This window comes from Ursus americanus, chromosome 17 (assembly GCF_024610735.1).
Source record: "Ursus americanus isolate L20-20 chromosome 17, mUrsAme1.1.p, whole genome shotgun sequence".
Taxonomy (NCBI): Eukaryota; Metazoa; Chordata; class Mammalia; order Carnivora; family Ursidae; genus Ursus; species Ursus americanus.
This window is the reverse complement of record NC_142143.1, coordinates 55,415,295-55,442,545: the sequence shown is the minus strand read 5'-3', so window position 1 is coordinate 55,442,545 and position 27,251 is coordinate 55,415,295. Positions and strand designations below refer to the sequence as shown.

General features: G+C 40.8%; 1 protein-coding gene across 25 annotated transcripts in view; it reads right to left on the bottom strand.

Annotated features, from left to right (window-relative positions):
- The window catches only part of R3HDM2 (R3H domain containing 2), a 155,324-nt gene that overhangs the window by 27,895 nt on the left and 100,178 nt on the right, over window positions 1-27,251 (bottom strand). For 17 of the 25 annotated variants that reach the window (XM_087869033.1, XM_045789776.2, XM_045789774.2 and 14 more), the window contains 9 exons: window positions 14,735-14,934; window positions 9,872-9,913; window positions 7,406-7,492; window positions 6,506-6,632; window positions 5,525-5,603; window positions 4,806-4,865; window positions 4,096-4,236; window positions 3,500-3,608; window positions 679-774 (listed from right to left, as the gene is read on the bottom strand). In XM_087869033.1, the coding sequence (XP_087725159.1) occupies window positions 679-774; window positions 3,500-3,608; window positions 4,096-4,236; window positions 4,806-4,865; window positions 5,525-5,603; window positions 6,506-6,632; window positions 7,406-7,492; window positions 9,872-9,913; window positions 14,735-14,934 (941 nt within the window). The remainder of the gene's footprint in view (window positions 1-678; window positions 775-3,499; window positions 3,609-4,095; window positions 4,237-4,805; window positions 4,866-5,524; window positions 5,604-6,505; window positions 6,633-7,405; window positions 7,493-9,871; window positions 9,914-14,734; window positions 14,935-27,251) is intronic. The other 8 variants (XM_087869038.1, XM_045789770.2, XM_045789784.2 and 5 more) reach the window with 2 other exon arrangements.

The window sequence follows — 27,251 nt, the reverse complement described above, 5'->3', positions numbered from 1 at the left end:
TATTTAATTTGGCCCATGATTCTTAAGAATAAAGTTGCCTAAAACGATCATGTTGCCTTTTGGGCCACAGAGTCCATCCTATTCTAAGAAGCAAGGTACGAAATACAGGAAGAAAGAGACTTCCTGTTCGGATAGAGACTGGAGGGAATAGTAAGTGGTACCCTCTGTGCATGTGGAATGTGGAGCTCAGAGAATGGATGCCAGATCTGTGCTCTAACAACCACCAACCTATCCTAAAAACGAGGCTGGCCAAACAAGATGGATGTGTATAGGCTATGTGGACACTAAGTCTTCCACTTAGAAGCAAAGATGCCTAAAATGGATAGTGGAAGTGAAAGAGGGTAAGCGGGAAAAGGGATTGACAGGCAAGAATCAGGGCCCTTCCATAAGCCCTGTCAAAACCATTTCTATTTTCAGTCTAATCATATCTACCAAATTCAGCCATTCCATTTGTTCTCTTTGTATGCTATACAGCAAAATGTATTAAAAATAATACAAATAAAAATCTTCAGCTTCCCAGTAAGCCACATTTAATTTGAGAGACCAAACTGGGGCTGGCTGATGTTGGTTAAAAAAAAAGACAACAACAAAACATTTATGGAGGGTTCATTCCAATCACAGTTCCAAAGATTAAGAGCTAAAAGCTATGGGCTGACAACTCTCAGAAGCTACACTTACCTCTCGGGCAAATATTCTCTCTCGGACCCTTTGATATTCCTCCTCTCTCTCTTCTATTGACTTGCTCCTCCTTCCATCCTGTAATGGAACTCTGATCTAGATCGATGAGCAGAATTAAGCTAGTTAAGTTCTCCTCGTACTGCAAGCTCACTGCACACCAGCAAGGAAGAGAAACCGGGAGAGTTTATAGTTGCCATCAAAAAAATGGAAAAAAAAAAAAAGAAATAAAATTTCCAGTGTTGGACAGGTTTCACTGGGTACATCTGACCATGCAGTTTGGGAGATCAGGTTTTCTGGATGATTGGAACCTCTTTATCTCCCCACCCCCACCCAGAGTGTCAAGAACAACAACTATTTACAAGGATTGGGTTGCTTCCTTATAGTAATCAGATACTAAGGATCAAGAGAATAGCCCAGGGAATAAACAACATTGCTTTGGAGGGAAAGAAAGGGATGGGAGGAAGCTAGAGAGGGAGAAGAAACAAGTATTTAGCAGAGATGAATGTAGAGAAGAGTTTTACAGAACTAGCACCTGATATTATCCCTTCTTTATTCACTAATGCCATGGCCTGAAGACCCAAGTCACACACAGCTCAGCGAAGAGGGCCTTGGGAATGAAATCCAAGTGAAGCTAACCTAAAAGCTTAAGCACTTTTTCTTATCTTAACTACAGCCACTGGAGGGAGGGAAAGAGATAGAAATCACAGAAACAGAGAATAAAGAGAACAGAGCAACACAAAGAGGAGAAGAGAAAGAAAAGAAGAATAGAACAGAAAGAAGGATGGACAGGGAAAGGAAGAGACAAATAAGGTATGGTGGAAGGAGGAGAGAGAGAGTGGATAGAAAGGGAAAAGAAGAAAAGGCAGGATAAAGAAACTTAAATTCTCTGAAAAATGTCGACAGGCGACAAGGGACAGCTTGGCAGACCACCTCTGGCTGGCCTACCGCCCAACTCTCCATCATTGTTTTCTTCCCTTGGCCTGTGAGTCGTGAGCACTGTCCCGGGTAGGGTGTACCCAGTATCCTTTTCCATACTGCTCTTGAAGGCAAGATGCTCTGAGGGAGATAGCCCATCAAATGAAGGTCATCAGGTATCAAAGATTCTGACCTTCAATCCAGAGGCTCTGAAAGCTTCAGATGAAGCAACCAAGGAGGCTGTTGCTCTAGGCTGATCTTCTGCTCTTCACCAGAGGCAGGCATAACTTCAGGAGTATCACCTTGTGACTAGATTTAATTCTCACTAGCCTTAAGAACCTAAATCCTACGAAATGTCCATTTATAAATCCCATTCCAAGAAGATACAGGACCTCAAGTGCCCCTCACACTGGTGAACCAGTGACAGAGTAGAAAGAGCATAATGGGCTTTGAGGTCAGGCAGAATCTCAGCTCTCCACTTCTGAGTAATGTTACTTTAGGCAAGTAACTTAACACCTCTTAGCCTCAGTTTTCTTATAGTTAAAGGGGAGGTAATAACCCCACCTACACTGGGTTGTGGAGACGACTGAAAGAGATAATGCACATAATGCGTTTAGAACGGAGCCTAGTTCAGGGGAAACACTCAATAGAAATAACAATTACTGCATTTATTATTAATATCATAGATGGAAAATGCATAAAGCCTACCCTACTATGGATTGAGCCTGAAGCTGAGAGATGAAAAGTTCATAATATGGACAGATTCCACTCTGCCCCAATGTCTCTCTAGGCCTGAATAATTCCTGATACACAAAAAAAGGGCGTTGGGAAAATGGAGAGAAGGGCATCAGGATGGAAAGGCTCTTGTTTTTAAAATTTTGTCTTTTTGTATGTTTCATTGTTTTCAATCAGACCCAGCGTGTTTGTCCACAAAAGATAATGGCATTTATCTCAAAAGGACTCCCTCAAATACTCAAGTAGCAAGCAGGAAAAGTCCTGGTCTCAAGACCATACAGCATCCCAAGAAAACTAGTTTTGACTCTAGAGGTAAGATATTATTACAGTCATCATTAATTAGCAAGACTAATATTGGCTCTACCCAACCATGTTCTTCAAACCTTAATCCTGGTTCTCCACCTAACCTTCTTTGGAGGTCAAGCAGAAGCTGGCTGGATCCAAACCCTGCATGTGGCTGGGAAAACTAATCCCCAAACAAAAACTTACTATCTGAAGGGCAGGCTAGAAGTCAGGGCAACAGCCAGGCCCATGAGTGAAGGGATGGGGCAGACTGTTCACTTCTTATTCCCACAGGAATGGATTAAAAGGGGGATACTGCCTGAGACTCCCAGCATCAAATGTCAAATTAACTCACTCACCTTGGTGGAAGGAGTTGGGAAAAGAATAAGCAGTTTGCAGAAATGGATCAGAAACCTCTTTATAAGTGGGTAAATTATATCACAACTTTGCCAGTCCAAGGCTAGCCCTGAGCTAGGATAAGATAGAAGTGGGATAAAGTAGCTGTTGGTGGTTCCCAAAGAAATTCCTAACTATTAAAGAAAAAAAGAATGAAGCCATCAGCTGAATCAAGGCTGAAGCAGGGAGGGACCTTGCTTGGTCCCCAAATGACATAGAGTTAGAAGTCAGTGGCAGAACCAGGGAGTTCTAGGCCAAATGAGAAAACCCAGCAAAACTCAGCACCATGTCTCTCTGCGGCTAAGAGGGTGGCATTCAGCTCAACAAGTGTACTCAGTCCTCAACATTAAGCCAAAGCCAACTCAGTATAACTCAATATATTTTTTCATACTAAGATGTTTTGAGTTTTCTTTATCCCACAAAAATTCTTCTCCCCTCCCAGTTTCTCTTACTGCAATCTCTCTGTATAGGCCCACCCCTTTTCATTCTTCACCTGGTTATCATCTCGGTCCATACTGGCATCATCTCTCTTGAGAATGAATCTCTGTTGAAATTCTGTATTCTTTTCATCCTTTATGTGTTCTGAGAATCTCTGTTCAGGGCTGGGGTTGGGAGAGAAATGTAGAAGGAAGGAAGGAAGGAAGGAAGGAAGGAAGGAAGGAAGGAAGGAAGGAAGGAAGGAAGGAAGGAAGGAAGGAAAGAAGGAAGGAGATGTTCTTGTTAGGAAGCAGACCTCCTAATACAGCACTCTTAAATTCCATAATTCCCCCTCAGGGGATTTCTGGAGTCAGGCATCTAAAAAGTCAAAATGAAATCCTTAGGGTCTATTCTTTATACATATATATAAGTTGTCTTCTTCTAAAGTTATACCTGTCCCATCAGTAAAGGTGAAGAGAGGCCAGGGGCCAGTCTTCACAAAACACCAGTGCCTCTAGAATCTATCTCCAAGTCCTCATGAAGCGTAGAAATCGATAACATAACCCTCCACACTGTCTCCTCCCCAGAAAGGGGTATCTTGATCCTACGCCTTCCTCTTTACCCCACAGGCTATCCCAGGGAAGTCTCCCAATCTGTGGTTTCCTCCCTTACATTCTTGTGTTACTGGTTTTGTTGATGATGACAGCTTTTCCAGTTTGATCAACATTGTGGTCCATCCCAAAATAGGCAGCTACCCGGTGTAATAGCATCCGGTGATATGAGGTCATCTGAGGGAACTTCTTGAACTGGTTACTGAAGGGAAACCAGGGGAAAAAGTGAAATAAGGACAAACAACAGCAATAACAGCCAACTGTAACTTTTCTTGTAAGTGTCTAAAGTGGAGAATTTCTTAGGAGAAACAGACATGTTATAAGGAAGATAGCTCCTTACTCAAATGGGAACCACAAAGGTTCTCTCAGCTTCTTTATCTAGACCATTTGGTAGGTCGCTCTGATCCACTACCCTCATTTAAGACTATTCCTTAAGCTCTAGGTCTCCCCCACCTGGATGATATTCTACAAAGAAAAAAGGGAGAAATTTATGAATAACTAAATATGGGACAAGGGATAGCTGCTGAAAAGATATCAATTCTTTTCAACTCAAGTCTACGCAATACCAAAAACCTCACTTGGTTTTCACACATACACTTTTTAATACATTTTGATGATTTCTCCTCAACTCCTTTTGGTTCCCAGTGAGTAATTACTTCAAAATTCAGACTTTAAGGGAAAGATGTAAGAGGAATATCCTAAAATTGTACCTGAATTTCTTTTCAGTGCCCCCTCCCACCTCTAAACATGTATTTCATTCAAGTAACTTACTTGTTGTCATTAATAAATTCCAGAATCTCCTGTTCTAATTTTAGCAGCATCATTCTGTCCCTGTTTAAAAAAGATTAAAACAAAACAAAACAAAAAGCAGCCCTCCCATAGACATTAAAAGCATTGAAACCTGCACACTACAGAAGCTGAAGGGGCGTGTAGGTCCAAACCCCAATAGTGGACAAAACACAGGGGCTGCTCAGCCTCACTGGCCTGTCTTACATTAGTTTAAAAAAGAAATAAAATCAAGTATACATTTTGCAGATCCTCCTAATTATGTACTTTGTTTTCCTCATCAGAAACCGAATTCTGTTGGCAGCCATATCCATTTAAACACATACTTTATACTTATAATAAATCTAATCAGTAGTCTACACTCCATCTGATTATTTATACAATTTTAAAACAATTATGATTTAGCTTACATATATATCAATGATTTTTCCTTCTGCTTTTAAATGGTACTCCCAAGACTTCATATTTCTTTGTCTCTGCATTCTCCTTCCACAGATTTTTCTCAGCTCTTCTGAAAGCAGACACCTCAACACGAGGGTACTCTGAATCCCTCACAGAATATAAAACTACACTAAAGGGAAATGGTGGCGGGGGGTGGGCATCATAGATTTGAATAATGGAAAACTCCTGAGAAGCTACTTGGCCTTTTAGGTATCCTGCTGGGCCCTACTATCCCCCCCCCTTCCATCAAATAATGTTTTTACCTTGGGTTCTTTTTCAGTGTATTTACAAGAAATTCATGTAGGTCTATTCCAGTGGAGTCTGTATATTCTTGGCTGGAGTCTAGAACCACCATAACAAAAGAAATTTAAAATAAATGAAACTGCCTTGCGTGAAATCTAATCCCAAGCAGAAGCTCACAACCCAATCAGGAGAGATCACAGCAAAGTACAATCAAACTTCAGGGGTTTTAGCTTAAAAATCAGAAGGATGCTTGATTCGCCAGGCCCCTTTCCCCTGCCAGATTCCCAATGACAATGATGGAGGGTAGAGTCTGGGTCACAGTGCTGCATCAGTATTACACTGAGAAGCTACTTTTACCACAATTAAGTATTTGCTGAATGTCCTGACCAAGACAAAGCAGATTTTATTCAAATTAAGGAAAATAAACTCCAGGTAAGAGCAGTCAGAGCTGAATTTTCCAGAATCTCAGCAAACAGGTTCAAATGTTGATTATTTATTATTTATTTATAAAATCTTAATCCCAAGGTTGCCTTTTTCCTCTCGACTATAATTTTTATGGACCAGGTCTTTTTGTTACCAGCCCAAGAGTTTAAAACCAAAGAGAGCTTAGTAATTAGATGCAAATCTGATTTTTAAAAAATCACTCCAAGCATCCCAAAACCAAAATATAAATGGTATATGGAGGATCTTCTACTGGTGGTGATTCATGTCACTTCTTATTCCAGAGCAGAAATAAAATCAGAATTAACTACAATGTCCTCTTATAGGTAGTGCCAATGTTAACAGAGTAGTTCTTTGCAGCATGTGAGCCCCTAAGGCAGGGTTAGCTGAAGCAGCAAAGAAAGTAACCTAGTTAGGCACCTCCCCAAGCAACCATCAAGTCAGCAGAACACTAGGAACTGTTGAGCTGTAAGGTCAGCGGGGGCCAGGTTCTAAGATGGAAGGAAAGGGCACTGCAGAGCCACACCCTAGGACACACGAGAGGCGGGGAAAGTTCTCACCTCTAGAAAGCATCTTCCTTGGGACCTTTTCTTTGTTTTTGTCCTTGTCTTCTTTTTCAGAGACATCCTTTGTGGATTTTTCTTCCTCCTTGTCAGAGGGGCAGCTGATGTGCAACTGAATTATATCCTTGGATAAGGGGAAAGAGGAACACAATCAAAGAGGAAAAAGGATTTTAATTCTCCCACAGGATTTTACTCTCCCTTGAAATCGTAAAGAAGGGAAATCTTGGGTGGCAGGCAGCATTCTCTTACAGAGAGTATTTTGTTTTGTTTTTGTTTTTTTTTTTTAAAGATTTTTATTTATTTATTTGACAGAGATAGAGACAGCCAGCGAGAGAGGGAACACAAGCAGGGGGAGTGGGAGAGGAAGAAGCAGGCTCATAGCGGAGGAGCCTGATGTGGGGCTCGATCCCACAACGCCGGGATCACGCCCTGAGCCGAAGGCAGACGCCTAACTGCTGTGTCACCCAGGCGCAGCAGAGAGTATTTTGTTAATTAAATAGTTTAAGCTTTTGTTCTACGAAAAGGGTAGAAGGTCAAGCTTTCTCTGCCAACAATCACAACCACTATATGGAGCGCTCAAGTTACACTGGCTGTTCTTGGCACAGGAATTGGATGGAGATGGTTCTGACCGCCAGAGGAAGAGTGTGGGTGGGAAAACAAGATTCAGCCCTGGGATCTCCTCTTCTGCATCATCCTGGGTGGTCCAGGTGTATAGGTGTCTAGGTCCAAGACCTATACTTCATGCTTTCACCCATGCCCTGCTTTACTGCAACCACTTGTTTTGAAGTTCCTTCTACCCTGATTTCCAAGCTTAATGTTGGTGCTGTGGCTGTTATACTACCGTTTACCAAACAACCGCCAAACTCAAAAGTCAGACTACTCTTATAAAGGACCCACCTGGGTTTCTAGTGGTCCATCAGCAAATGGGGCAGAGGACTCCTCACACACTGCCAGGCTGCGCACCAACTTCAGCTTGGAATTAGACTGAAAAAGACCAAATATATATATTCCCTTAGTGGACATTCAGAAGGTAGTTGCTGAATGAAATACATTCAGAATGTATTTGCTCTGTTAGTTGCTGCTTCCATTAAGTAGGGTTTTTGTGTTGTTTTTTTCCCCCAAAAGAGGACTTACTCACCAGTTTCTGATTTACTTCAAAGATAATTTCCCTCCTTACATTAGTAAATATATAAAAACAAAATGGCTACTTTGAACAGATGATAGGAAAACCACTTCACTTAGCTCTCCCCCCTTTCTCTAGCCCATGCTCCAATTTCAGACTCAGAAGTTTACTGAAAATACACAGTTGCAGAGCTTAGTAGACGCTGGATTTAAGAGCGAGAAGTCCTAGCTTCAACTCCTGCTTTTGTGTTTATGAGCTATGAGAGACCCTGAGCAAATTACTTGACCTCTCTGGGTCTCTGTTTTTCCTCAATAAAACGGGGATAAAAACACTTGAAGGATGACTTCCGAGAATTAGGTGACATAAAGTATATAAACATACATATCATAAATACTGCCTACGGCACAGCAGACAATAAATGCTAAATGACTCTAAACCTGAGGTGGCAAGGGTATGGAAAGAAGTGTCTAATAAAAGAGTAAAGAGAAAGAAAACTTCCTAACATTTGGGATTTAATGTGATAAAGAAGCTAATACACTTGGTTTACTTTTGCTGGGTGGAGAACACCAAAAAACTCTGAAATCCATTTTGCAAATCATTGCTTTCCTAGGGAGCCCCAAAGTCAAAAATTAGAGAAATCTACCTATAAACATTTACTAAGAGTTCTTATAATAAAATCAAGGCTTGCCGTAAACACAACAGCACAACAGGGCACGTGTTCCTGGTTGTGCAGTATAGTGAAAAGAACTTGCAAGTCTGGAGAACTGACTTCCTGTGGAGCCCTGCCACTTACTAGTGGATATCCTGTCAAGTTCACTCCATCTCTATTAATCCAAGTTTCTTCATCTGTACAATGGACACAATAACTTATTTATCTCAAAAAGTTTGGGTGGAAGTGAAGTAGAAGTGAACACCTTCTGTTGTGAACTTTAACATCGAGCCCATCACTGAGGATTAGGCCATGTCAGGCAAGACACAGAATCAATTTATCTGATGTTGTGGTCTTCTTCAAACCCAGGCCACACACTGGCTGAGCCACTCCCAAATTATGCCATTGTCTTTGCGGGGGGGAATGGCATAGACACTCTTAATAATTACTCTGGTGACAACTATTCTCACTGCAAGAAAGGTTTAATATTTTACTGTTCCCTCAACTAAAATTAAAAAGCCATCACACACTTAACACATAGTCTTCCCTGATGACACTGCTTAAAATAATCTGTGATGTGCTAATTTTATCATAAAATGATTAAAAACAAAATCTTCCTCCTCCTCCCTGCCCCAACCTAAAAAGTAACCTCACCACCACCAAAAAAGGCTTTATTTTTAGGATGTCCAAAAGTGTTCAGTCATTTCTACCAATGGGGCAGGATTTATAAAGGATAAATTCCTAAAGGATAAATGGGAAAAAAATGCTGGAGGAAAAGATAACACTCATATGGTACTCCGAGAGAAACCAGAAGCGAACAGAGAAACTGGTTTTATAGCAGAACGAGTACCAATTTGCTCAGGCTTTGTGAGAGGCTCTGGCTGGGCATCAGAAATGGACTGTGACTGAACTAGAGATTTTAATAGAGAAAAATACAGCCAAACCTTCTAATAGGAAATGTGTGCATGTGTGTACATTCACAATTAGAGTATAAAGTGCAGGCAGAAAAACTTTGCTTGTATACAATTCGAATACATCAGATATTAGTGATAAATCCATTTGTGAAACGTATGACTAAAAACAGTAGAAAAGAAGCTATAGTAGTCCCCCCTTTATCCCCTGGGATACTTTCCAGGACCCCCAGCGGATGCCATGCCTGAAGCTATGGATAGTACCAAACCCTACATATACTATATATGTTTTTTCCTATACATACATACCAAAGATAAAGTTTAATTTATAAATTAGGCACAGTACGAGATTAACAACAGTAACAACAATAAAATCGAACAATTATAATACTGTAATAAAACTTACATAAATGTGGTCTTTCTCTCAAAATCTCTTATTGCACTGTACTTACTCTTCTTCTTGGGATGATGTGAGATGATAAAATGCCTATGTGATGAGGTAAAGTGAGGTGGATGATGTCGGCACTGTGACGCAGCATTAGGCTACTACTGACCTGACGATATGTCAAAAGGAGGATCACCTGCTCCTGGACTGTGGCTGACTGGGAGTAAATGAAACCATGGAAAGCGAAACCTCAGATAAGGGTGGGGGGACTGCTGTATATAGAAAGGGCTCTCACCTTGGCTCTTTTCCTGGCATGACCATGGTTGGATGTTCGCCTCTGTTAGAAGGGGATTAGAAAATATTAAAGATGTAGAAAATCAACATTTAGGTTAAAAACAATACAAGTTTACAAAGAAAAAGCACTAACTGTAAAACCATTACGATAGCTAAACTATGATGAGACCCACTTGGTGTGCTTGTCTCCTTTTGCTACAACTCTAGTCACTGTGACACAGAAGGGACCACAGGCCACCTACACACAAAGCACCACTTACCATGAAGACAATGAATAGAAAGACACCGACTGGCTGGCCTACTTCACAGGTTAATAAAAATTACTTTTGGATAAGCCATAAACTCATGGACTGATTAGGCGGCTTCCCGAAATGTCACTACCATAGCATGACAGAGTGTTTTTACCCAAGCATGATCACAGGAGCCTATTTAACCCATAATGGACATGCAATATGGCCCTTAATCATCACTTATAATAACATCTTTATAGGATAATATGTTCAGAGTTCTAATTTGAGAGACCCAAAGCACCTGTCCCTATGGCTGCTGATATGGAATGAAGACGACTCTTGCCAACTGCCTCCTTCCTTGAAGACGAGAATTCTCCCAGTTCTAAGCTCCTGGTGGTGGCTCTTATAGCCTATCTGGGACAGGATAAAAATAAGGAGCATGGGAGAGGTGGACAAGACTTTCAGAGCAAAGGGAGGGTAGAAAGAGTGGGTAAGGAGCAGAATAGAAGCTGAAGAAGATGAAGAATGAAGGCCCGTGGTAGGATGAGGGAAGAAACGACTAATTCATTGACAGGGTTTCTGAACAGGTGAGAAGTGAAAATGGGGGCTCTGGGGGAAGAGGTAGGGTAGGGTTTTGTATGGGAGGAAGCACCTCGGGCTTCTCAGATGTCTGGAATGGAACTCACTGCCCACTAGGATGTGGAGAGAACTGAGGTTGGTGGGTGGGGAAGGGGAAACAAGACAGAGGCAGAGTACCAGCATGGTCCTGGGTAGGTGAGGATTTCTCTTTCCTTCGTCCTCTTCACTAGTTACCAAACAACACTGCCACAGTGCAAAATGGAGAACCAGGAAGGTGGATGGAAAGAATAAGAAATGACGATGGATCTGGTCAATGTAAGAGATGTTACAGTAAGGAAGAGCCACAGTCCGGGAATATGAAACAGTATCTGTCACTGTTTTTTCAAAAAGGTAGTAACATACACAGAACACAAACATTCAGGAAGTGTAATGGGGGTATATACAACAGTAAGTCTCCTCCTTTCATATCTATCGCCCAGCTACCTGGTTCTCTCCTAGAGGATCGCGTAGTACTGACTTTCTTATAATCTTTCCACAGATCTTTTACGAAGATATATAAGCTTATTGTACATACATATGCACAGGTTTTTTTCTTTTTTCTTTTTTTTAAACCAAACAGATGGGGGTGCCTGGGTGGCTCAATTGGTTAAGAATCTGCCTTCGGCTCAGTATCCTGGGATCAAGCCCCAGGTCAGAATCCCTGCTCAGTAGGGAGTCTGCTCCTCCCCCCTGCTCATGTTCTCTCTCTCTCTCTCAAATAAATAAATGAATAAATCTATCAAAAACAAAAAAAAAACCACCAAATATATTGTACACACCTTGTCTTTAAACTTTTTTTTCATGGATATTATTCTACAGAAGCTCTACCATTTTTCTTAATGTCTAATACGGTATTCTACTCTGTGGCTGTACTATAACTATTTTACCAGTGCCTTAAACTGCATCATTTAGGATATCTCTGATCTTTTGTTAGTATAAACAATGCTTCAATGACCATATCATTAAGTATATCTACAAATACAGTTAATCTGTAGTCCATTAAAATTTTTTTTTAATTTTTAATAAAATTTTTGCCAAATTGCCCTTCAAAGAGGTTATACCAATTTAGGGCCCTAGAAGCATTTATGAATCTGCTTATTTCCCAGAATGGATAGTTTTCATGTAATAGCCAAACACATATTGAAAGTCTAATATGTACCAGGCACCATGCTAACTACTGGAGGATACAGAGATAAAGAACACAAACCTTGTCCAAAAGGGACTCATAACCCTGTTGGAGAAGACATACAGACAGACAGACAATTACAATGCAGTATGTTAAACGCATTACAGGAGTAGTCATGCAGTGCTACAGGAGCACACGACACAAGGGTCTAACCCAGACCTAGCAACGCACAAATTCATGCATTCAGATACTGAGTGCCTGCAAAGAACTGTGTCGGGCTTTCGAGATACAATGGTGAGCCCAAACTGATGTACTCCTGGGCCTCACTGAGCTTATAGTTCTGTGGAGACAGAGATAGACATTACTCAAAGAATTACACAGGGCAGACCTGCAATGGGTGAGTAAGGTTGTCAAGGAAGGCTTCCTAGAGAAAGACACATCTGAACTGAGTTTTGAACGATAAACAGGTATCAGGCAGATGCTGGCAAGGGAGGTTCAGGGGTTGGGGGAAGCCAAGGAAAGAATACCAAAGAATGCACTCTAGGCAGAGAAAGCATGTACAAAAGCATGCTTTCTCCAAACTTTTCAGCTCTTATTTGTAACAAGGACCAAGGAGTCAGATAATGCTGAAGCACAGGATGCCAGAGGTGGATGGCTGGCAGCAAGGGACTAGGTCATAATATGTCATGCTGACAAATGTGGGTCTTAGCCTAGGACACTGAGACACACAGAAAGTTTGAAGAGAATGAACATAATCAGATCTTTATTTCATGGCCATCTTTCTAAAGCAGTATGGTAGATGAATCCAAAAGGATCACAAGTTTAAAGGCAGAAAGGCCAGGTAGGAGGTCATACACAGTTGGTATAGGTTGGTTGAAGGACCCCCCCTAAGTTCGGCAGGTCAGGGTTAATTTGCCCATTCTAAACTGAATCTCAGAACCTGCCTTTTATAGCACTGTTTCCATGTGAAAGATGTTCTGAGTTCCAACTGCTGATCCTAAGAATATGTCTCACATAGTATAAGTAAGGAAAGTCCCCTTTCTGCACTTTCCAGCTCCAATTCATAACAGGCACTCCCTTGACAGCATCAGTAAGATCCCTGGGGAGACTTCCAGGGTATGAGTGGAGGGGGGAAGGTAGGAGAAAGAGCAGATTTTTTAGTGTTGTTGAAGGGGCACATGATCTGTTGGGAAATGGAGGGGAGAGGGCTTCTGAAGGGTGGGACAAAACTAAAGACTTTGTAGAAGGAGCAGGAGCTCCAGTAGATGGCAGCAGCAGCTCCCCCTGCTCTAGCAGCAGCAAAAAGTCAGAGGAGGCAGGTTCCCCTTCCAACCTCCCACACGTCCTATTTGTATATATATATCCAGTGAAGATACTCTTGAACTGAGTGCCCATAAGGTGTACAACACCTATACACATCCTTTCTTTTCTGCTTATCTTCAAGGAGTACACACAACAGGAGTTCAGAACACCACTTCAAATAGTCCCCTGTGGGGCGCCTGGGTGGCACAGCGGTTAAGCGTCTGCCTTCAGCTCAGGGCGTGATCCCAGAGTCCTGGGATCGAGCCCCACATCGGGCTCCCTACTCCGCTGGGAGCCTGCTTCTTCCTCTCCCACTCCCCCTGCTTGTGTTCCCTCTCTCGCGGGCTGTCTCTATCTCTGTCAAATAAATAAATAAAATCTTAAAAAAACAAAACAAAACAGTCTCCTGAGAATAACTTGGACCCAAAAGTTCATTTAATTATCATCTTCCATATAACATGACAGCACATAATTAAACATTCATCATTTATTTGTCCTGAGGATTTAAAATTCATTATTGGTATCAGTGGAGGCTGGAAGTATAGCTGGAACAGTGGCAGATTGTCTCTACAAACTCTGGAAGTATGGGTGGGGAATGACAACTCACATGCAAAGATAATGGAAAGAAAAGCAGCCAGTACAGAGATCTGGCAAACTGTAAGAGGAAAGGCAGTAGAAGAGCAGGCAGCCAGAGAACAAAATATTTCAGAGAGCTGTCTGATTTTAATTTGTCCCTTTATGTTGTTTCTGTTTTAATCTTTTAAGAAGAAAAGGCCTGGATGAATTGGGTTGTCAAGAGAAATGATGCTTCAACTTTCTAAACCCTCCAAAATGTTGCCACCACTGCTTTTTATACTAACTTACTACCATTAGTCTATCTCCTAAGCATGTAAGAATGACCAGTCTAACCCCCGGGCATCAAGGAAAGGATTTATGTAATTTGGGTCTGGGTAACAGAGGACATTAGCAGTGACCACAGAGAAGAGAAGGACTGGAACAGGTAAACCAGAGGAAGCTCAGAGTATGAGCTGCCTGGGTACCAAATAGGAGCCCCGGAGGAAGCTAGGCTGGCCACCTACTGCCATCATATCTGCACTGCACTATGAGTTTGGATGGAAAACAACATGGCAACCAAAGAGTGAAATTCCTCTCACTCACTTACAAAGTGGCAAATTCAGAGATTATTTCTGACCCAGAAAATGCTGACTGCTTTAACACAACCAGGATATGAATTTAACACCATGTGTAAAGCCAGGCAGCTGTAGTTTTAAGAACTGATTGTATGAGCCATATTATGACTTGTTAAACATGTGTCTGTATACAGTCCATTTCTTGATAGTTAAAAAATACCAAATGTAGCAAGAACCAGTGTAATTCAGGTCCAAATGGATTAGGAAACTACTCTGTCTTCTCCAGACTTCACTGGGGGCTCTATGACAAAAAGGGAGGGAGATAGTTCTTGAAAGCTGAAAATTGGGTTTTTAGGGAGAATCAAGTGACTGGCTTCTTACAGATTCCCAATGCCAATTACGATGACATTTCTATTCAGGTATAATGAGTGTGCATGTGATGCTCTTCTAATCCTTACCTGTGTCTCCTGACGCAAACCAGTATCTTCGCTCTCTTTCTCAGTTTCTTCCTTACTTGGAGTCTTAGATATAAACTTGTTTTTGTTTACAGATTCTTCCACCAGTTTTTTTTCTGACTCTTTCATTATTTCCAGGGTCTCTTGAGTAGTGTTACTGTTAGACATCTTCTTCAATATAATACAGTAGCCTCTATGGACTCCTAAAGAAACATCAAATGCATTAAACAGGAGGTATTTATCCATACTTCACATACACACAAGACTTGCATTTCACATACTAGTCTGCAGCAGCCACCCCATAACCCAGAGAAGGGTCCTTGGATAAATGCTGACCCAGGATTGACTGACTGATTGATTGATTGATTTTCTTTCTTTTTTTAAGCTTTATTGAGGTAGTGGTGCCTGGCTGGCTCAGTCAGTGGAGTGCGTGACTCCAAAACTCCCCAGGGTTTTGAATTCAAGCCCCATGTTGGGTGTAGAGATTACTTAAAAATAAAATCTTTTTAAAAAACCAAAAAAATAATAAAAGCTTTATTGAGGTAAAACTGACATACAGTAAATTGCATATATTTAAAATGTATGATTTGATGAATTATGAAACTTGCGCACACCTGTAAAACCATCATCACACTCAAGATGGCACATTCATCACATCACCCCAAAAGTTTCCTCCTGCTCTTCTGTAAGTCCTTCCTCCCCTCTCCACCATCCCCAACCTACCACTGATGCTTTCTGTGACTACGGATTAGTCTGCATTCACTAGCGTTTTACATCATACATTATCTGGATTCTTTTACTTGGTAATAATTTTGAGATTCACCAGGATCCAGTTCTAAAGCAATGTCGTAGGAGTCCTCTTAGCACTTAGCCCTACCTCGTTTCCTACAGAAATTTGCTCACATTTTCAGCTTGAGCACTAGACTCTCTCCAGAAAGAAGAAAAGTATATTATAAAACTCTGTTCGCCACTCCATTCACCACTCTCCTTTCCCAAGGGAGAACTTCCACAGCTACCACAAACCACAACAATGTACCAACTTCAAGCATCTCCCCCACCAAAAGGCAGCAAAATCAGATGATGGTTATAGACTCTTATTAAATTCTTTCCTTTATCTTAAGCAATGAAGAAGTAAGAGAACTTGGTAGTCAGCTATCCTTCAGAAAGACTGGGTCTCTCCCCGAAGGAAGAGAGAATCTCTGCTTTGTTAGTCACTATCTGGGTTCAGTCACTCTGCTGCCTCCCCGTGCTTCAGAGCTTCTGGACTGCAAGGGAGGCCAGCTCTTTATCACTTACTCTGCATACGTGGGAAACCCTGAGTTGAAGTGAACACAGTAATCCAAGCACACACTCAGAAACACAAGTTTGTAGAGGTTTCTCCTTACACAGATTACAGACTGTCCTTCAATCCTGAATATTTTTCTTTCCCTCCTTTAAAAAGGTAAGACTAGAAACCCTCCCAGGCATCGTTATTTATTTCATGTGGCCCTAGAAACTGAGCCAAACAAACAAACAAACAAATAGCAACGATTCAAGAAAACTGTCACACCAGCCATTTTTTCCTCCTTCAAATCAGTTTAAACGGTAAGACCCTGAAGGCTCCTTAAGAAGCACAGGTAATCTCATCCTGGCATAAATTAGATAGTCCATAAGATTATTGCTTTGTTCACCTTGTGGTGACTTTTGCGCAGCTGCCTAGACACTTAGTTTTGCACAGGGCTAAAGGCCCTTTAAAAGACCACAGAGTCATTCATATAATCATAGTTGTACACTTGAATTTAAGATGACAAATATTGGAAGAAACTGACTACGCAAGAAAATGGCCAATATTCTATTTTTTAATTAACTGAATCTAGTGCCTAGAGGATTCTATGAACGAGTTATAACCTATGGAGCTTTATGGATCTTTGGCTGTACATGGAGACTGCGTATACACATATATTTATTTTTTCTCCCATAGGTAAATCAAGCACTCATTCTTTTCAGTTTGAAGTGTAATAAAACTCAGCACATGCCTTTTCCATATCTCTTAGCTGGGAAACATCAATAGAGGTCAGAATTCTAAGGGTTCTTAAATAAGCCTTCATGAAATCCCCCCCTCCCCATCTCCCCACTTCAGAACTCCTTTTTGTAACTTCCTGAGAGGGGCCTCAAGCCTCTCCTAGAAAACTTCTAGCAAGGGATCATTCCACTATTCTTTAAATAGTCTTACCGCTACAGAGTTGCTCCCTATAATAAGCTATGTACTGTTCCATCTTGATGCTAAATCTTGCTGTCGAGTCACACAAAATTAAGTTGACTTCTTTTACCATATAATAGACCTTCAGTATTTTTCTTTTTCAGGCTTAGCCTCAAACAGATTTCTCTGCCAGAAACAGAATGTGAGGGCTGGCAAATGGGGAAACTGGATGAAGGCAGTCAAAAGGTACCACTTCTAGTTAGAAGACAAATAAGTACTGGGGACACAATGTACAACACGATGACTATAGTTAATGCTGCTGGATGGTATATTTGAAAGCTGCTAAGAGAGTAGATCCTAAAGTTCTCATCACAAGGAAAAGGATTTTTTTGTAGCTATATGAGGAGATGAATGTTAACTAAACTTACTGTGGTAATCATTTGCTTTTCAAGATTTTATTTATTTATCTATTTATTTATTATTTGTCAGAGAGAGAGAGAACACAAGCAGGGGAAGCAGCAAGCAGAGGGAGAAAGAAGCAGGCTCCCTGCTGAGCAAGGAGCCCAGTGTGGGACTCAATCCCAGGTCCCTGGGATCATGACCTGAGCTGAAGGCAGATGCTTAACGGACTGAGCCACCAGGCATCCCTGTGGTAATCATTTTCAGTACATATGTATGTCAAGTCATTATGCAGTACACCTTAAACTTACACAGAGCTAGATGTTATTATATCTCAATTAAAAAAAGGGGAAGGTGACACGGAAAAATATTAAGCAGCTGGGTGTTTCTTTTTCCCGGTCTCAATTACCAAATAGGTATATTTCTTCAAATCACAATGACAACTTTGCAGCTCCTCTTTACACGTAAGTCGGAAAAGGCTCAACTGTCTGGATACCTAGACTAAGTTCACAATGTCTAAACACTGTTTCTCGGCCAAAGCACTAAAGGAAAAGTCAACCAAAAAACAGTCTTTCATAATAGCCACCTGTGGAGGATGGTCACCTATTCCGACTGCGGTTTTAAGGAGCTGCATGGTTTCCTTCATTCACTGAGAAACAGAAAAACTTGAGCTTTAGGTTCTTAAAAACCCTCAGAAAACAGACAGTGATTAATGATGTATCCACTTTAAAGAATTCTGACAGGCATTTCCACTGAGAGACTACTGGCCTCTTAAAGAGCAAAAATAAAGTAATTCTTACTCCAACGAAAATGCAACAGCAGAGGAAAAGCACACTACCCAAATCTGCCCTTTCTTCTATGCATACCAATCTAGCCCAGATATTCTTTTGTCTTTGCCTTAGTCCAAGGACACATGATCAGGGAAAGTGACCCTATTTCCGAGTCCTACAAGGTGGATCCTAATAAGCTAGATCAATCACGGTAATTCTGTTTCCTTTTTGTGACTGGTTTAGGAAGGGACAAGTGACTCAGTCATCACCAGTGAAATATGAAAGGACTTTGCCAGGTGAGTGGCTTCAAAGAAAGGGTATTCATTCATTCATTCCAAAGAAAAAAAAGCTACTAGAAAAAAAATGATTGTTATCTTTTGCTGAAGGTAGTCTTGTGTACAGATGATGCCTGGACTGCAATATTCTATCAACTCAAGGAGGATGGTGGAGCAGAGAGAATTAGCCTGGATCCTTGATGCTATGAGGCAAACTGAAAGAGTCAAACTGGATCCTCCTAGCTCTGTACTTCTTGATATCTAAGGTCACAAATCCTATTATCATTTAAGCTCTTTTGAGTCAAGTTTACTGTTCCTTCTAGCCAAAGCATCCTGAGATAATCAGAAAGGGTATGTGTGGGGCACCTGGGTGGCTCAGTCGTTAAGCATCTGCCTTCGGCTCAGGGCGTGATCCCAGAGTCCTGGGATCGAGCCCCACATCGGGCTCCCCACTCTGCTGGGAGCCTGCTTCTTCCTCTCCCACTCCCCCTGCTTGTGTTCTCTCTCTCACTGGGTGTCTCTCTCTGTCAAATAAATAAAAATCTTGAAAAAAAAAAAAAAAAGAAAGAAAGAAAGCAAGCAACGGTATGTGAAGAGAGGGAGTATCTGGACCAGACAGACAAGCCTAGCTTTGTAAGTAGAAATAACTGACAGAGAGAGAGAAAGATGATGATGATGATGATACCAGCTAAAATTTTTAGAGTGCTTACACCAGGCACTATCCTAAACTGTTTTATGTATTTCATTTAATCTTACATTAATTGTATTAGATATATATTTTATCATCATCACTATTCTATAGATAAGTAAGCTGAGGTACAGAGCAGTTAAGTAATTTAAGGTCACACAACTGGTACATGGCAGAGCAGGACTCAAAGCCAGGAAATATGGCTCTAGCACTTGCTTTATTAACTTTCATGCAATACTTGAACTAATTAAGGGGACAGAAGTTCAAAGGCTAGGCAGAAATCGGAAAGTCTACCAAAGATACAAAGGAATCATGGAATTTCATAATTGGAAGGAGACTCAGAAACTTTCTCATTTAGCTTCATCCTTCTATATCCATAGTCCTCCTCAATCAGGTTCCTGAATCATCAATAACTCTGAAAAATGGTTGTCCTGACCCTGTTTGTATATATCTAGTGAAGGGAAGTCTTCTCCAAATACAAACCTTTTTTCAGGGGAAGCTATAAAGAAGCAAAACTTACCTTCCTGTTACTTCCTGCCACTGGCCCCAGTTTAGTTCTCTGTGCAAGTCGCAAAGAACAAGCTAATCTCGCTTCCATGTCAGCCCCTTACAGGAGACAATTTTATCTTCTTTCTCTAAACACTCCCAGCTTCTTAAGTCAGGTCTTCAAATCACATGGTGTTATTTCCTCACCATTCTGCTTCTATGATAAAAGAAGCTATCCTCAAGGTAACAAAAGCTAGTTATGAGAGGTCAGAGTGTTACTATGCAGAGTCAAGATCCATTGGAAGATACACTGAGCTCAAAATCCTATTTCTTGAGCTGAGGCTCTCTTTTGTTCTACAAAATAACCTTTAACTATGGCCATTTCCAGTCCTGCAATCCTATGTAGAAGTCTCTCCTTTCTCTTGGGGCAAAAAATTCTTGGAAACATGGGGCGCCTGGGTGGCACAGCAGTTAAGCGTCTGCCTTCGGCTCAGGGCGTGATCCCGGCGTTACGGGATCGAGCCCCACATCAGGCTCCTCCGCTAGGAGCCTGCTTCTTCCTCTCCCACTCCACCTGCTTGTGTTCCCTCTCTCGCTGGCTGTCTCTATCTCTGTCAAATAAATAAAATCTTAAAAAAAAAAAAAATTCCTGGAAACAAATTTTTCAATGCAAAAAGTGAAGGTTCCAGCTGAGGGACAAGACAAAGACAATTTACTAAGTTCAAAAAACAAAGTCTTAAGGAGCAAGAATAAAGCTAGTATAAAAGGGTTAAAAGCAGAGAAGTAATTTCCACTTTTCATGGTTTATTTGTTATAGGCAGGAAATGAAGGGCTTGGGGCAGTCAGAAGAAGAAAGGAACTATTTCATATGTAACTCAACTAGAACAAAGCAAAGACATTACCGTCCCAGGAGAACCAAGATATGTGCTTCCCTACAACCTATTTCTGCATGTTGTACATTTCATCCAGGCAAACAGCACAACTTTAAGGCAGAATGTCTCCCGAGGACACTCAGTGGCTCAAAGCTGCACAGAGGGGACTCCCAGAAGTGGGGGGCAAGGAGAGGGAATAAGGAAATAGGATGATACAGGGGAGGATGATTGGGAGCCAAGATTTGGCAATTTTTTCAGGGAGAATACTGTATATTCCCTATAAATTTTTTGACTGCCAAGGTAAGTACCTTCCAGAGCACAGTGAAATTATATATCCTTCCATCAACTCATAAACAACTTTCGAGGCATGAGGCCCAAAAGAATATATTATATAGGGGACACTCAGAGACAGAAGGGCATTTTCTTTTTTAATCCATGGCCAAGTAGAAAGAATGTAAGCAAGAAGACAATAGCTAGAGGCCAAAAATTCTGACCTACTCTGTGGCAAAATTCCTGTAAACTTACCAGTCCTCTGCCAATTTATACAGCAAGAGAAAATTACTCCCAATTGAAAAAATACGATATTCTTTAAACTGTTTAAAATCTAGGGGCTTAGGAGAATAGATAAGCAAATTGCTGTATGTTCACAGAATACTGTGTCACAATAAAAAAGAATGAACTTTTGCTTTCTTCTGAGGACACATGATCAGAGAAAGTGACCCTATCCAGAGCCCTAGGAGATGGACCTTAATTAGGTACACCAATTATGGTAATTGTTTCCTTTTTGTGACTTGTTTGGGAAGGACAAGTGATTTAATCAGAGAGACTAAGGGACTTTGCTGGGTATATACTGAAATACACAAAAACATGGATAGATCTCAAAACCGTTATGGTTAGTAAAAGAAAGCAGAACTCCCTTAAAAAAATCCATTTATATGAAGTTAATGGACAGGCAAAACTAAACTACAATGATTCAAATCAGAAAGTGCTTGCTTAGGATGTGAGGCTAAAATATGGGTATAAGGGATCCTTCGAGTGATGGAAATATTCTATCTTGTTTGGGGTTGTGGTTACTTGGGTGTATGTAACTGTCAAAACTTATTAACTGAATGCTTAAGATCTGTGCATTTTATTGTATGTTATTTAAACACATACACATACAAACACACACAAACACACACACACAAATGCTCCTAGGAGTCAAGACAACGGGGACAAAACATCCTCATAGTTAAAATGACAGGTAAAAACAAAACAAAACAAGTCTGCGCTCACGCACGGCAAGTCTATTCCTACATTATTTGACTGGAGTTGGGAGAAAAGGAAAAAGCACTAATGTTTACCGAGCACAATTACGAACCTGGTGCTTTATGCACTTCAACTCACATCCACCAAGAGCAGTTAATCACCTTGCCCAAGGTCATACCACTACTAAATAACAGAACCAGACAAGAACTCTGGTGTTGTCTGATTTCAAAGTCTACATTTTTTTCTTTGATTTATCGTTCCTACACATTACTTTATTTAATCCAAACAAAACTCTTTGTCAGGGCATTTTTCAGATGAAGAAACTAAAAGCTCAGGGACGCCTGGGTGGCTCAGTCAGTTAAGTGCCTGCGGCTCAGGTCACAATCCCAGGGTCCTGGGATCGAGCCCCACGTCAGGCTCCTTGGTCAGCGGGGAGCCTGCTTCTCCCTCTGCCTGTCGCTCCCCTTGCTTGTGCTCTCTCGTGCTCTTTCTGACAAATAAATAAAATCTTGAAAGAAAGAAACAAACTAACTAACTAACTAAAGCTCAGAGGAATTAAATAACTTTCCCAAGTTAATACAAGAGAAGCAAGGTCAGGATTCCAACCTAGCTGTGTCTAATCTCAAAGCCAAAGTTGTAGGTGTCCCAAGGTGGACAGTCGAGTGTTCTGGAGCATGAAGTCTGGGATGAGAGGGGTGCCTAGATACGAGGCCTCTCTTCAGAGAGTGTTGGTGGGGGACAAACTTGGGGGTTCAAAAATTAGGTTTCTAAATTCTCCCATCTTTCTCCTCAATCTGGGTCACCCCTCATGACTTTAAATTTTTTACAGTTTACACAGAGTATCTTATTTGATCTTCTCAAGGTATAAAATATTATCTCCATTTCTGAATGAAATACTAAGTGAAATGTTCAGGGCCATACAGTATGTATAAGGAGGTAGAATTCAAACCCAGGTCTTCTTGATTGCAAAATCCCATTTTCTTCCGAATACAGTAACAACAGTATGGTAACTGCATGCCTGAAGAGGTAAATGGCTCAACAGTCCTGGGCAGACATGATAGAAGACCCTACTGAGTTATAAATAAGAGATACAGGTCCAATACTCCCTTTTCTTCAAAGAGAGAAAACAGAATATGGGGGACTAGAGAATAAAGTACTTATGAATGTGTAAGGCTATAGTTGTGTGACAGTCACTAAGTCCTTTAAGGACTTCAAAAGCCAGCTGTCTTGGGTTTCACTAGTACTAGGCCAATAAAAATAACAATAACAATTGTACCAATTTTCAAAATCAGGGAAGTATTAAGAAAATCATTCTGCTCTATAAATGCAAAAGGATTCACTAGTGTGTAAGGAAGGCCACAGGAGTTGGCTGATGTCCGGAGCAATTCCTTAGGCAAAGTAAAGAGAGAAACAAGATTAAAATGTTCTGGACATGCACCCTCTTTCTTTGTTCAATATCTGTTATGGCTGTACTTGCCCTGAAATGAGAACTACAGGTGCTTTTGATCAATGGACTGAAATGTTGGGCTTCATTATAGTTTCTATCAGCTTCTCTACATTCTTGGCCAAAAATGCCCCTTTCACTTCTGTGAGCAAAACAGAACAAATCAAATTTCCTCCTCTTTCAAGCAAAGAGCAGCAGTGGGTGGGTGCCTTTCCTTCTGTTGCTTCCATTTTCTTTCGTTTTATCATAGTAATGCCACTATGTAGAAAATATCACAGAATCTTAGGGATGGAAAGGACCTTGAAAGTTCACACTGTCTTCTCCCACGCCCTGGCAAAAGTGCTCCCCACCGAATCCAGAGAAGACATTCTGGCAAAGAAAACAAAAAATCACAACTTACCTACTGGTCATGGCATTTCAGGATGCCTTCTATTACTAACTTAAATGCTATGCGGGTAAGTCTATTTTGCCCTACTGTGATGACCTTAGAGGTCAATGCCACCGCTTGTTAGGTAGAGAAGACACCTAAGCCAACAATGTAGTATTATAAGAATACTTCAAAATATAAAATGAAATGTGAGATTGCCAGGGAAATGAAAAAAGAATCTAATTTCATATGAAGGAACTGAAAACCTTTAAGAATCATTATTCCTTAAGCCTCTGCTGCAAAGGAGAGTCTGCTATTTATTCCACAATATCCAATTACCTCCTCCTTAATAGAACCACTGGTTTTAGGTTGGGCACATGGCTGCCTTGAAAAAAGCTACACATATCCCAACCTCCATTGTAGCTAAATATGAGCACATGACTAAGTTCTAGTCCACGAGACATAAGAAGTAGTGTTATGAACTGAACTGTGTCCCCTCCAAATTTGTATGTTGAATCCCTAACCTCCTGTATCTCAGAATGTGACTGTATTTGGAGATAGGGTCTTTAAGGAGGTGATTAAGTTAAAATGAGTGGGGCCCTAATCTAATCTAATCTAATCTGACTGATATCCTTATAAGAAGAGGAAATTTAGACACGTGAACAAACATGACAGATACATGGACAGAGGAAAAACTGCCAACACCTTGATCTTGGACTTCTAACCTCCAGAACTGAGAAAATAAACTTCTGTTGTTTAAGCCACCCAGTCTGTGGTATTCTGTTACGGTAGCCCTAGGAAATTAATACAAGTAGTAAATACAACCTCTATGAAGAACCCCTAAAGGAAATGGGTAGCCCTTCTTTACTTACCCTCATTCTTACTGGCTTAAATGTAGAAGCAGCCATCTGGGACTGTGAGACGATACTAGGATTGAAAACCATATATCATGAGGCAACAGACGAAAGAAACCTGGGTCCTTGACTACAGCAGTCTCAGACTGGACTGACTACCTCTACGTTTCCTGAATGTGAGAAAAACAGATTTCACTCTTATCTAAGATACTATTTAGATGCGTGAGTGTGCATGTGTGTGCACACACACAAAGTAATAATAATTCTTCAATTCCTACAAGCAAGAATCAAGCAGCAATACTCTGGAGCTTATACGTAGTTGGGAGAGAAGAAGTAAAATAAGGGAAAGCTGGCATTTTTAAAAAAGATCTTATTTTTAACATGGGGCTTGAACTCACAACCCCAAGACAAGAGTCGCATGCTCTACTAATGAGCCAGCCAGAGACACCGAAAGTTGGCATTTTATGGAGAATATAAGAGCATCACCCTTGTGCTCGAATACTATCTCTGCTGTAAGGAAAAGGCTGAACATAATAACAGGGTGAGTTGGGGCCCCACCCATCAAACTAAAGAACATTCAATCACCAGAGTGTAGAAGGCAGCAAGCATGTTGTCGTGGATAAATTTATGAACTTTGTAGTTTGTCGTGAATTTGGCTAGGAGAGTCTGGTTTCCACAACTCAGTAATCATGTAACTGAGCCCCAGCCTTCTCATTTGTAAGATCAGGCATGATACATACCTCACAGAGCCACTGCAAAACCATGTGAGATAACAAATGCAATGTGCCTGCGCGCAGATGCTCAGCAGATGTTATTCCACAGCAAGAAGGGAGAGAATGGTAACTGAGAGGTCCCTTTCCCTTGCTGTTCACTGGTACTGTTTTTCTCTTATGAATGAACGTATTTGCACTCAGAATTGGCATCCTGTACACACCCTTTTCCCAAACAGTACAGAAGCCATGTTATCCTGTATCGGTGAGATTCCTATCTATTTTAATGATAAGTAGACAGAAAAAGACTACGAGAAAGAGAAAAGAGAATTTTATTTACCACTTCCTGTTGGCTTCTGATTTTTCTTGGTACTTTGGTATTTTAAGAACTGGGTTTTTTTTTTTTTTGTTTTTTTTAAAGTCAATTCTGGTAAATGCTTCTTTGAAAAGAAAGAACTCCAACGTTTGATACAGCTGTAAGCGTAGGCCCAAAGCAAGACATCAATCACTGAAGAGTGGCTAGTTCTTTAGACTCTGTTACCCATGATGGCTGGCCAGATGTGTAAAGAATACCCAATGTTTGATGGCTCAGACCCTAAGGAGCCCTCACTTCTAGAATGCTTTTCATTGATCACTCTGTTGTGTGCACAGAGCTAGACACTTAACAAGGAGGCATTATCGTTCCTTTTTTATAAGTGATCACAGAGCAAATCTTGTTCACTCTAATTTCAAAGTACATCCAAAACCTGATGATTTCCCACACTTCTCCTGCTACCACCCTGGCCCAAGCCACCATCTTTCTTGGTGGAATGATTGTAATAACCTACTAACTGGTCTCCTGCTTCCAATCTTGCTCCCTACAGTATTTTCTAAACATAGCAGCCAGAGTGATTGTGAAAAAACATCTTCAGATCATGTTACACATTTGCTCAAAATCATTCAATGGCTTTCCATCTCACTCTGAGCAAAAGCTGAAGTTCTTAAAATGATCTACAAAACTTAAATAATCTGATACCAGTTTGCCCTATACCCCATCTCTTACTATCTCCCCCCCCCCCTTCCCACCGACTCTCACTTTTGCAGGTCCAGTCATACTGGTTCCTCCCTATGCCCTAAGACCACTTTATAGTGATTACTTTTGCTGTTCCTTCCTTCTGCCTGGAATGACTGTTTTCCAGATAACAGCATGGCTTGCTTACTCAGTCTTTTCAGGTCTTTACTGAAATGCCATCTCAGTAAGCCTTCCTCTGGTCACAGTAACTAAAATTACAAAACCCCAAATACTTCCTATCCTACTCCCCTAAGGCTTCCCCCACAGAAGTTATTTAATTAGATACCAAACAGACTTTTTGCTCCTCTTTGCTTAACAGAAAAATCTGAAGTTTGTTTTCTTCCTCTGAGACAGAAAGTGACGGTATAATGAAAAGTTCACACTTCACTCATAGAGATGCAAATACATCAAAAGGGGAGAACAAATTTATGGACTTCTTGAAGTCTCTTTCAGTCCTTCAAATCTGTAAATAGTCAAGCATGGGAACGCTGGAGAGAGGAGAACAAGACCCACCATAATTTCTATCTCTCATGTAAAATGTAAGAAGAGAAACACAATACTCTTGACTTCTTTCATTTACAAAATCTAGAGGGGGAATTTTCTTGTTATGAATGACTCATTCTCAATCTCTAAAGCAATAGGTACATGAGAAAATACATGCTGTGATCGGCTATGACAAGGAACTAACATTGAGCTGAGTGAAATCTCCCAGACCTACGTCAATAAATATGAACAGGCTAAGAAAGTGAAAATGGAAAACACAGAAGCAACCCCCAGCTAATTTTCTAACTCCAAGCAAGTAGTGTGCCAGTATAATACTGATAGGGATCTACCGTATTACCATATCAGAGTGCAAGAGAAACAAGGAAAAGCAAGTAAGACACAAGTTGCCAATTTCCGACTCAGCTTTAAAGCCACGAAAATAAGCAAGGCACCTCCAGATATAAAAACAAATCTCCTCTGGTCTAGAAGGCCCGAGTTTGACTTCGACTTGGCATAAGGTCAACTGACTGCAGCAGCAGCTTGATTCACAAATAGGTGATAGCTGTTTCCCACTGTATCTTCTTCCAATCAAATCATATTAAGAAGATAATGTATCATTACACCATTTATATTAAACTGCAAATTTTGAAAAAGAAGAGAAAAACACCTTATACCATTCTTGAAACATTTTATT